The sequence below is a fragment of the Oryzias latipes genome, chromosome 1, assembly GCF_002234675.1.
Source record: "Oryzias latipes chromosome 1, ASM223467v1".
In the NCBI taxonomy this organism is placed as follows: Eukaryota; Metazoa; Chordata; class Actinopteri; order Beloniformes; family Adrianichthyidae; genus Oryzias; species Oryzias latipes.
Window position 1 is genome coordinate 12,889,811 of NC_019859.2, and position 12,149 is coordinate 12,901,959.

The window sequence follows — 12,149 nt, forward strand, 5'->3', positions numbered from 1 at the left end:
TATGGATGAATGAGTCTTTACAGAATCTATAATAAACAGAAAGGTTTTAATGTTAATTCTGATTTGCACAAAGACCTAAAAACAAAGCGCTGAAAATGAACAAAAGTTGTTATATAAAAAGTCAATCACTTTTATGGCAAAAATTTTTGGCTGCCGTTTGCCTGACAGGGTTTTGAGACAAAAACATTCTGATTTAAACTTTTCTGGATCCTAATAGACACGATTTAACAGTTTCTCTCTGCTTCCGCAGAGCCTATTTTTGAAATGATCAAATCCTTTTTTTTGTTGTTTTGTGTGAAAGTGAGAAAAGTATAGGTGTAATGTGAAAAAATGTAAGCGTCAAACAAAACTGCAATGGCAAGTAGCCGAATCTAGGGAGAAAAAGGTGTGATTTGTTCTGTTTTTCTTTTTCCTACTGGCCTCACATTTTATTGGCGGTTATGAAATACAATTGTTGCATCATACTATATTGTTTTGAAACTTGCATAATTTTTATTAGGGTTTTTTTTTATGTCTGCAAGTTATCATAGTGGAAGAAGGGTAAACACAGCATGCGTACAACTAATCAAAATGATGTCTTTTGCAACACTATTTAATCAGCTGATAACTTATCATCATACAATAATTAAGCCATTTTTAAATACAGTTCAAAGAGAAGCTGCAGCTTTACAACCAAATCCAGTAAATGGCTTCTTATTGCATTACTTACAGTTGCTTCTCTTTGAACAGTAGCAAAAGAAAATGATCACATTTCAAGAATAATGCTCTTTCTACTGTAGTGCCCATCATTTGAGTGGAATCTGGTCTAAAAATGCAAAACAATGTAACTAATTGGTAAAGTGGTTTTTCTGGCAGGTCTGTACTCCATAAATCACACAGTCACTTGATGGAAACTTCTTCTTTTTTTTCTATCCTGCAGCCTCTGAGAATAACCTGCTAAACAAACGCCTCAAGCTGGACTACGAAGAAATCACGCCGTGTCTGAAGGACGTCACTTTGGTGTGGGAGAAAATGCTGGGAACTCCTGGAAGAGCAAAAGTCAAGTTTGACACAGAGACTATACACGCTGCTGTTGCACAAGGTACCTGACTCTACAAACCACTAGATAACACTAGCACTAGATAACTATTGTTCTTCTTTTTTTAAAAAGAAGTATTTGCAACTGTTGACTATATTTTAGATACTTCTTTCTAAATATTTTTAAAGCACATGGCTGTGGAAGGCTGTGTTATCTTTGCACTTTCCGTAGTTAGCTGATAGTTAACAGTCGAGGCTATTATCTATGAGCTTTGAGTTAAAAACATCTGAATTAAAAAAAAAAGCTCCTGTGAACAGTCGAACTCCATTGATGTACGCAAGCATAAGAAGCAGGCACTTTAATAAAAACATCAGTCAGAAGAGTCATTATAGAAAAAAACACTGCAATCAAGCAAAAGTTAGGTACTGTTCTAAAACATGGCCATAAATCTGAATTCAAATCAACCATAATGGAGTGTGAAATGATCGCTCAATGAAACAAACTCCTCCCTATTTGGTAGCATTTAAAACTTAATGTTGGGTTAACGTCAGCTGTTCTTCCTCGCCTCTAGCATGCAGAGCTTTGGGACAAGCAGATTTCAGGATTTATATTCTTCTAGAACACTTTGGACCTTTTTCCTTTGCTGCACATTTGTTCCCTTGCAGGTGTTCCTCGGCAGCATCGAGGTGAAATCTGGAAGTTCCTCTCTGAGCAGTACCTGCTCAGACAGACGGTCCCTGCCCGGCCCCCTTCCAATCCCACTCCATACAAGGAGCTGCTGAAGCAGCTCACGTCACAGCAACACGCAATCCTCATCGACCTGGGTACAATAAGGAAACACACACTTTTTTTTAAACCTGTATTTACATTTTTCGTGGTATACTTTGTTGATTGTTGTTGCATTAAGTCTATGAAAGCCTTCTGTCTTTAGAGAAAAACCTGGAAAATGAAATGGAGACATCAGTTGTCTTTGTGTTATGGATCTTTGTAGAAATCCTTTTGTTATGCAGAGAACATATTTTCAAAAATGTAGATTTCAAAAATTAATTTAGTTCATTGCCTTTGCTCCAACTCAATGACGTCTCCCAAACCTTAAAATAAAATGTTTTTGGCGGATAAATGAGCTTCATTGAAATTTCACATTTGCCTAAAAACCTTATAACACCTAACACCCAAAAACCCACATAAATATACTACCTCCACCCATCCAACACCCACAATTGTTCTCTTACTCTGCAGCACATGTATAGGACTGGGATGTGTGATGTGTGTGCAATGAAGGTGTAGTGCGTTTATGGTGCTGCTCAGAGCGACAGTGGGGAGACATGTGGTGACAAAAACAAAGCATCAGTTAAGAGTGGCTGAAGTGGAGCACTCCCACACCACACTGTAGATTAACGCTTTGCAAACATGTTTTCCCTCAGGCGGGGGTGGGCGACTTTTCATTATTCTCACAAGCATGAAGCTCCCACAGCAAATTCCACCCATGCAAATTCACATGGGTCTCCTTGTCTTTCTCACACAGTGTAAATCAGGCAGCCCAGAGCACATAAAGCTGCTAATTACCTGTCTGCTCACGCTAAGAGCGTTACTTCACCTCTATTATCTTGTCTGGTTTTTATTAACATCCATATCTTCTACACTACTGTTAGGCTGCGGTGCCAGGAACAAACCATTCCTTACACAAAGGGACATTTATGTCTGTACGTTTAGGGCGAGGCGGTGGAATATTGGGTCCATGTTTATCCCCTGGGGGTTTTTTTTTTTTTAAGACGTCAACCGCAAGGTGTCAGGTCTAGCATCAATCGATTCCTGTAAATGTTTGTACACACCCAGAGGCTTTGCTCTCTTCTGTGTATCGCTGTACATAGACTCCTGTCAGATTACAGCGAGTTAATCCACCTAAGCAGTGCTGAGTTGCAGATATCTACCGGTGTGATCTTCAACGTCAAACACCAACTTTGTTTTTGCAACCCAATTAAATGGGATTGTTTAAAGGTTTGGTTTGCAACAGATTCGTGACTGCTGTTTCTCTTTGCTCCAGGTCGCACTTTTCCCAGTCATCCATATTTCCAAGCTCAGCTGGGTGCAGGACAGCTGTCGCTGTACAACATCCTTAAAGCCTACTCATTGCTTGACCCTGAGGTACCATTTTTCTTTGGTTTCACTCATTTCCAAATGCTCATGTTTCACTCCTGACTCAGTAAAAGGAAATACATGTCTGAAAGCTTTAACTGTCATGTACCTGTTTTTGTTTTTTTTGTCTTTTTGAAGGTGGGCTACTGTCAGGGCCTGTCCTTTATAGCTGGAGTTCTGCTTCTACACATGGGGGAGGAGGATGCCTTTAACATGCTCAAATTTCTGATGTATGACGTAGGACTTCGTAAACAATACAGGCCTGACATGATAATCCTACAGGTAAAAAAAGACAGACGCGCTCAGAACACCTTTGTCTTTTGTGCATTGTTCCACTCTGCTGAATCACCCTTCAAACGCTGATCCCAAATTAACTTGTCACTTAGATCACTCCGTTTTTTCCAAGAATAAAAAAGGTCAACATAGCTGTCGAATTAAAGTGACTTAGTTTCATTTGTGTTTTTGTGTCTTTCAGCTGTTCTTTTTTGATTGTAATAATTGAAATGTTTTGGTTAGCTTTTTGTTGTTGTTTAAGCAACTTTTCTCCATTTCCTGGGTTCCACTGAGGTCACAACTGATTATAAATCCATTCGACTGAGATGTTAGCCAAAGGATTTCCAAGTAACTCAGATTAAGCTTTAAATCGAGGATGTCCGGATCAGATTTGTTTTTGGTCCCGATCCAACTCTGAGTCATTTGATTTTGTGAATCTGCCGACAGAGATTTTATCTAATGCATTTGTAAGACATTAAAAATGAACAAAATGCAAAGAAAACAGATCCAGGTTGTCCCATATTTTTATTTTATTTACCTGATTCTATCTTTTTACACTTAAACAGTGCCCTTTTGTGAAGTACCTTGAACAATCAACTAGCAAAAAGAATTGCAGCCATCAACTAGGAAAAATAATTAACTATTAACTTGTAAAAATAGGTGACAATCAGACTGTAGTTTTAGTATCATCAGAGCTATTAAACATTATTGATCTTGTGATTTATATCTCAATTAAAAATTCTTACAAATTAAAAACTGACTTTCTTTTAAAATAGTTGTTGCAGCATGAATACGATTTTGAACATTCATGACTAACTAATGTCAATGTAATCATTTATTTGTTTTGGCTGTTTCTCAGACATTGATCTTTTTTTGTGGATTATTTTTCTCTGAACTTGCACTTTGTAGACGGTCCCTTGGCAGCCGTCTCACTGCCATCTGTTCAATTTTACTCCCATTAAAAAGAAAAACTTGATCTTTTTTCAGTTGAAATGCCTTTGGAGGTCATTGTTTGCATTAAGACAAACCAATAGAGACTCTTGCTACCAGTTTTGAACTTTTATTAAAAGTTATTTAGCCCAGAAGTCAGAATCTTTGAATATCTCACCAACTTTACTAAAAGCTTTTTGTGCATATCCTCAGACTAGTGCTGGCTTCTGCTGTGCTTTACAGCAATAAATTGTTGTGATCCATTCATGATATGTAGACGTCTAGTTGAGTATTTATCTTTAATAATAAGTTTGAAATATATAGTGCTGATCACAATAAGGAAAATAAAATAAATACCTGATCCCTGATTGGGATGCAGCATCCAATTTCTGTCGAGGTTAAAACTATGTGATCAGGCCTGGATCGGACTGGGACATACCTACTTTAAATGATTGAAAATTGTCCTGTTTAAAGAGAAAATATGCACAAATTAGAGTTTAACAACAACATGTTATCCCCCCTCTTCCATTTTTTCACCAGCGTGGATGTTTGTGTTTACAAAGTGACTTTATGGATGAACCAGAACGATTTTCTGTTGCAACAAGATATGACAAAGAAACACCTCCAAAACCAATTAACGTCTTTCATCTTCAACTTCACTGCCACTAGATAACAATCCTGTTTTGGCATGCATGTCACTTTTCCAGTTTGTCGGTTGAAAAACCTTACCCATTCACTGCTACTGTTGAACAGTGTCCAATCCCTCCACTTTGTTCCAAAAACATAAAGAAATAAAAGGTGCTGCATGTCACATTTTCGGGGCCACTTTTGTCCTCATACCAATGACTCTGCAAGTATCTACAATTCACAACTCTGTTTTATTTGTCCTGGTAGATTCAGATGTACCAGCTGTCGCGGCTGCTTCACGACTACCACAGGGATTTGCACGGCCACTTTGAGCAGCAGGAGATCGGACCCAGCTTGTACGCCACTCCTTGGTTCCTTACTTTATTTGCGTCTCACTTCCCCCTTGGCTTTGTGGCTCGTGTCTTTGGTAAGGCCCGAGAATTTTATATTTCTGCTCTTAGTGAACACGCCAGGCTGTGACTCAGCAAAGTAAACTCACTGATGCGATGAAGGAAGCCAGGCTGTAGTTAGGTTTATTTACCCTGGAGAGATCTTTAAACTGAAGTGATGCAGGAGAGCAAACGATGACCGCTCCAGGGCAGAAAACAGTGGAGGGTTGAGTAAATCAAGGATGGCTACAGTGTGACCAAACAGCCCCTGAAAGACAGACCAATAAATAATAAATAAAGGTTAAAAAACATTTTAACAATTAGGTGAATTGGTGAAAATGTCTGAAAACTTTTCTTTCACTTCAAATATGAGATTTTACCAAACAAAAAAAAAACTCAAATTGTTACAGTTTGAAGTTATCAGAGTTCCTTTCTACATTCTTCTTCAAGGTGATCTACCAATAAAAAGCTATTACTTATACATTAACACGAGGGAAGTTTACCCATATAGATTTAAAGTCCCACTTCAATCATCTTCAAATCTATTTTAATAGCGTTCCCAGTGGTCCTTTATTTATGGTTATACCAGTTTGAGGCAAAATAATAAAAACCTGTCGTTTTCTGCAACATAGTTTCTGCACCTCTGAGTTGTGGGCGGGGCTGCTGACCAGGAGCTTGTGGTGACAAATAGTTTTTTTTCAAACCGTTTTTTTTTTTTTTTTTTTTGAACTACTCCAGATTTAAAATTAATTGACTAAAGAAATACTTAGAAATGTAATTATCATAGGAGTGGGTCTTTTAAAGAAAGATTTTTGGGGGTGGGACTATTTCTGTTTAATGGTTTTTTTTGTTATTCTTTAATTTGACAAAGGAAGAACGAAACCTTTAGCCTTAAGTACACTTGCTTTAGGCAAAGAAACATTGGATTGACATACCAAGGGGAAAAAAGTTAATTTAAAATCGTTTCATGGAAACTTGCTGGCAGTCTTGCTCCAGGTTGCTGCTGGATCTTTCAAAAATCGAAGAAACTGGTAAGAAGTTGGTCATTATCTGTGGAGCAGTTACCACTGTCAATTAGGATAGAATGATAATCCTGGCTTAAAGGTTTATTTGACAGGAAAAAAGTAGTGAGGTGAAACTTTTGCAATTACAAGTCCTGCTTTTTGCCTTTTAGAACCCCGCAATTTTAGCTCAACGTTATCAACTGTACCTAGAATCATACAGTTTGGAGGATTTGGAACAATTAATTTTCTTTGTTTAACCTTTCACTTTTTAATATGTTGCATATTTGCAAAAAGTAATGTAAAAAGGTTCCGATTTAGGGTCAAACATGATCATTTTTGGCAGCTTTAGCTTGTTCTTCCCTAACCCTCTTGTACACAAGCACTTTGCAGAGATAAAGTTTTGTAACACCACACCTACAACCATTAGCTGCTTCTGGCAAGGCAAAAACAGCTCATTCCTGTCTGAAATCGAAAGCTTAAAAAAGGAGACTGACTGCTGCTTTGCTTTCAAAGAACCATTTATTTCAACAGAACACATTTCCTTATATTTGCCATTTTCATGACTTAATATTTCACTTTTTTTTATAGCTTTTTGAAGGCAAAGCCAAAACAATTTTGCCAGTCCTTGTGAAACGATTAAAGGTTTATTAGTTTCACTAAAGGAGGGCAGCAAGAAGTCCATGTTATAGGTCAGATGTGGTGTTTTCCTGTTAAAGTGAGCATTTCATCACCTCACAGCTGGTATCTGCTGTCTTCTCCATTCCTGTCCTATTGTGTTCACGGTTAATTTCTCACTTGATGCTCGGTTACTAAATCAGACTTGCTGGCTCCTTGTGCTCAGCAGAGCCGAACGATCTGCAGGACTGTGTGAGTAGTTGAGCATGAGGGCATTATCTTTGGAGTGACTTGTTTGATATTGAATACTGCACTCCACACCTCTGCTCCCATTCCTTAATCTTGTGTATGATCTCATGCAATCCTGCCCAACCCCTACCACACCCTCATAGATTCAACACTCGCTGTGCCCGCACCAAAGCGCACACCTACTCTTTCCTCCACATTCAATCCAACGGAATATATATGTTTGCTTAAGCTTTTTGTTTGATTGTTTTTCGTGACGTCAAATTGTGATCCTCACAGTACGTTTCTTAAAGAACGCCTTTAAGAAGCCAGTAAATACTATAATCTTTACTGTCATCACCTGGTTTTTCTTTATTTTTCATTTTAATAGGAAAGCGCTGTCACGTCAGGGCTTTGTCCTGCTTCTGGGGTGGATTCAGCGGCCTCTAACGCCATTGCTCTCTGTCAGACATGTTGTTCCTCCAGGGCCCAGAGGTCATATTCAAGGTGGCCTTGAGTCTGCTGGGAAGCCACAAGCCTCTGATCCTGCAACACGACAGTCTGGAGTCCATAGTGGACTTCATCAAGACCACACTGCCCAACCTGGGCCTGGTGCAGATGGAGAAGACCATCAACCAGGTGAGAACAAGGGGGCGGTCCTTCAGAAACGGGTCACTCTTAGTTTTCGTCATTATTCCCGCCAATCTGGACACGTTTGGGCAAGTTGTGACTAACGTTTGTGTCAATGACGATTCTATTTCAATGGACATGAACGGGCTTTGTTGATCATTAGATGTTTTATTATTTTAGGACCTTTAAATTCAGTCTGTGTTTTATCTTCTTTTTTATTTAGTGCTCACACCCTCCACTCTATAGTCTACAGAAACTCTGTCCAGAGGTTCTCACAACAACCAAGGGCATTACCAGCTACAGGCCTTTTCTGGGCTAAAAACAGACTACCGGTAATTGAATTGAGTCAATAAACGCTCCTGCGGGCCAGAGTGGTCCTCCGCCGGGGACCTGGCGCACAGCGGGGCTGACAGAATCCCACTGAAAGAAAACAAAAAGTGCGCTCAGTGTAGTTAAACACAGTGACGTATGTTTTAGAGGATGTTTGATTGGCCGTTCTGCATGTCTATCAGGTGACGGATCACATGCTGAGGATGTTGATTCGCTAACGTATTTAAAAAAAAATATACATATTTATTTTATTGTTTATTTATCTTTGATGGTCTGGGATCTACCGTCATTTCCATCGATGTAATGAGCACCCCTGGTTTACACGCGTTCCCACTAGCTTACAGCCCCTTACACCACCAACCTAACATTACCGGTGCAACACGAAAGCGAGCAATGTCAGAGCTACCCAGCTGCAGAGTTTTAAATCTGATCCCAGCTCAGACGGTGGAAATAAAGACGCGCATGGATCAATGGCCCGCCCATCGTGTTTTCTGCATCACAAATGAGCTCTTTTTCGTCTTTTTTCTGATTCCCAACACTTATAATAAAGAGATATTTTGAAATTACATTTTAAACCTAATTTTAATAGAACAAGTTAATAACACTAAAAACATGATTTTCTTTGGAATCTCTTTCTTCAAATATGTTCTCAAAGCAAAAGAAAGTTTAAGTTTCAACAACACTGAAATGAAAACAACCTTTCTCTGTCAACCAATCAAAGTTTAAAAACCTGCATATAACTTGTAATGATTGCTGCTAGGTCTGTGAGATGGACGTTTCCAAGCAGCTGCAGGCGTATGAGGTGGAGTATCACGTACTACAGGACGAGCTGCTGGACACGCCCACAACCCTCAACCAGCAACAGCGAGCTGCACAGCTGGAGAGGACCAATCAGAGTCTGCGCCAGCAGAACCTCGACCTGCTAGAGGAGCTGCAGGTACACACATTTTTTTAGTTAATGATTCCGTTGAACAACAATTTAATAACAATGTTTGATTTTCACTGGTTGAGTTTAGTAATTATTTCAGTGACAAATGTGACTTTTTGCCGTATTAGCAAAATGTATACCATGGTCCGGGGGAATTCTCGATTCTGATTGGCCGCTGGGTGTGCATTAAGTAAGGGTTAATGGCTGATGAAGTATGCATTATCACTTCTCTGCTTGTGCCGCACAGGTGTGCCACGCTCGAGTCTGCAACCTGGAGGGCCAAGTGGAGGTTTTGGCTCAGTCAGAGAGCCGGCTGAAGGAGCAGGTTTCTGCTCTGGAGGAGGAGAAGCTGCAGCTGGAGACGACCGCCACACAGCTCCAGAACCTTCTCACCAGCCTGGGAATACACCCCAGCAGCCTTGATGGACTCACACTCCTGCCCCCCTCTGACACACAGAAAGGTCTGGATGTCAGGACAGCAGACCCAGAGCATCCCGCTCTCCCACAGGGTTCTTAACTCCATCGCGGTAGCCGTTGAAATGGTGACGTTGAGCCACGTGTGAAAGGCACAGGAGGAGGAGGACGCCGGCTTTCCCTCCAGATATTTTAAATAAAAGAGAGAGACGAGCTTTTGAGCTGAGAACTGAAGGCGTAGAAAAGGAGAAAAGAGTAGGGCTGAGCTCAAAGGGGACAGCCCCGTCTTCTCCCACTCAAGCGAATGTAAAGGAACGTGTTGGTTAACAAAAAAAAAAAGAAGAAGCTGCACCTTCAGGCTGCCGTCTTGTGTTCTGTTCTACAAGGTTAAAACAGCCCAAAGAATGTCCTCACGCTTGAGAACAAAGAGTCCACGCCACAGTATTCTGGAGCATGGCGATCCTTACTGTTACACAGCAGGAAAAAAAAAAAATCATCTCCAAAGAAAAATCCAAAATGCACAAGATTTTCATGACCTAAAAAGCGATGACCATGAAAAAGTGTTTGTTGATTTTTGGCATTAGATAAATGATGTTGGGTGTTGGATGGCGGTGCTCATACTGGAAGGAGTTCATTTTCATTTTCAAACTCTTCCGCGTCCTGATTTCATTTAGGACCAGCAGCTTAGAAGAAGACTAACCCAATCAATCCAGTCCATTTCACTGTTTTGTTTTTCGACTATGTATGCATGCTGGCTCATCTTTCATGGTGGGAAAACGGTAGCTCCTTTTCCCTGTGGAGATGTGTATCTATCAAATCCTTAAAGCTTTAAAGAGACAATCGGAAAATCAGTTACTGTATTTAACACTGAATTCCTTCCACCTGAGCTGCTGCTTGGTGTGTTTGGATCTGAATGTTACTGTTTGTGTTACTCTGCACTCCACCTGTAGTGACAAACCTATAGGTTTACACTGTAAAAACATTTTGGCTTTTACCCCCACCCAGACTCTCTTTGCACATGTTTGTTTGTTTGTTTTATTGATTTATTGTTAGTAAGTTCTTTAAAATATAAATCATATTCTTTCAGCATATGTGGAGTGGGTTGTTCTTTTGTCGTGTCCTACTTTTATGAAGTCCTGTGTCAGATTGCAACACCTCATGTCCAAACATGTCACACGGCGTGAACGCTGAGGGCTCCGGTGGCGTTTCAGACATTTGAAAGCACAAAGCTGCATGTTTTTCCAGGAACTTCCCCTCAACGTGGGAGGAAAAACGCATGTTTGGGCACGCGGCGACACGTTAGTATTCATGTTCTCTGTGTGTTGCAGAAAAAAAGATCAGGAGTCACAACATCTGACCCCCAAAGAAAATACTTTTTAAAATAAAAACAGAATTCCTCATGGCTCCTAAAGCAAACTGAGAGATGTGTGTACAACTTGACACATATCTGTTACATGGTTTAAAATTTTAAAAGCAAATTATTTTGCTGTCCCACAATGACATTTTTTTTTGTTCCTCTTAGATTTAATTTCACCTTTAATTTGAACCCTCAGTGAGCTCTGTTCTACAATGACGTAGAACAGATGCTGACCTCATCTTTACTTTTCTTTTGGTTTATACATTTTATCTTCATTGATCTTTTTATAAACATAAAACTGCCTGATCTCAATTTGTGATTTTTGCAGTAAAAAAAAAAGTAAAATTTTAAATTTAGTTTTCTTGTACAGTTTGGGATTTATTGTTAAATCATTGTGCAATTTAATAAAAAGATATCTTCCAAAAAAAGAAGCTGGGACTGTACTAAAAAGAATAAAACATTACAAAAAACTGTTTGGAAGGCAATTTGGAATGTTGTGAAAAACTGTTTCAGATTAAGATATATTAAAAACTGAATGTTTCTCTCAATGTCATGTTTTTTTTTTTATCGGGTGTTCAAGCATTCAAAACTATTTTGTGTATATTTGCAAATGGTTATGGCAAACAATCTCACGCAAGTTCTTCATACATCAAATTCTTATTGTTATTTATTGTTTTTTTTTAATTGTTGGTGTTTGTTTTTGGAACTGCCTACCTCATCAGTCACTGACAGCAGCAAAAGCGTTTAAGTCTGGTGAAAACATAATGGTTTAGAATGATGGATGTGTTTCAAACTAAAGCTGACGGGGAAATATTATAAGGCAGTTTGCTTAAATGCAAATACAAAAAATTTTTAGAATGTTCTGTAACTTAAACTTCATTTGACCTAAAGTTCTGAAAAAGCGTACATTCAGAAAAGGATGGACATTCCTAAGTCTTTCTCATATGTAAATCGGCAACAAACCTGGAAATCTCTTAGCCTTGTTACCTTTTTCTCCACCCAACTTGAACTTGATGGGTTTGCTGCATCTTCAAGGCAGGAAGTCAAATCCATCATTTTTTGGCACCTCTTTTTATAGCAAATTTTCAACAGACGTGATTAAAATTATTTAAAAAAAATTGAAATCAGTTTTATAGCTTAGAAAAACAGTGAAGCGCTTTAGTTGTTTCCAGTTGAAATGTGGACCTTACAAGAAACGAATCGAAACCCAGACAAATAAACTACTGGCTAAGTTTAAACACAACATAAACCCAATGATTCATGCAAAGTAGTT

At 39.1% G+C, this 12,149-nt stretch overlaps 1 protein-coding gene across 7 annotated transcripts in view; it reads left to right on the top strand.

The window, feature by feature from the left end:
- tbc1d1 (TBC1 domain family member 1) overlaps positions 1–10,292 on the top strand; it is a 45,564-nt gene extending 35,272 nt beyond the window's left edge. For all 7 annotated transcript variants that reach the window (XM_023956488.1, XM_023956506.1, XM_023956500.1 and 4 more), the window contains 8 exons: positions 920–1,081; positions 1,684–1,842; positions 3,063–3,163; positions 3,293–3,436; positions 5,252–5,411; positions 7,687–7,856; positions 8,938–9,114; positions 9,353–10,292. In XM_023956488.1, coding sequence (XP_023812256.1) covers positions 920–1,081; positions 1,684–1,842; positions 3,063–3,163; positions 3,293–3,436; positions 5,252–5,411; positions 7,687–7,856; positions 8,938–9,114; positions 9,353–9,622 — 1,343 coding nt within the window. In that variant the 3' untranslated portion in view covers positions 9,623–10,292. The remainder of the gene's footprint in view (positions 1–919; positions 1,082–1,683; positions 1,843–3,062; positions 3,164–3,292; positions 3,437–5,251; positions 5,412–7,686; positions 7,857–8,937; positions 9,115–9,352) is intronic.
- The last annotated feature ends 1,857 nt before the right edge of the window (positions 10,293–12,149 follow it).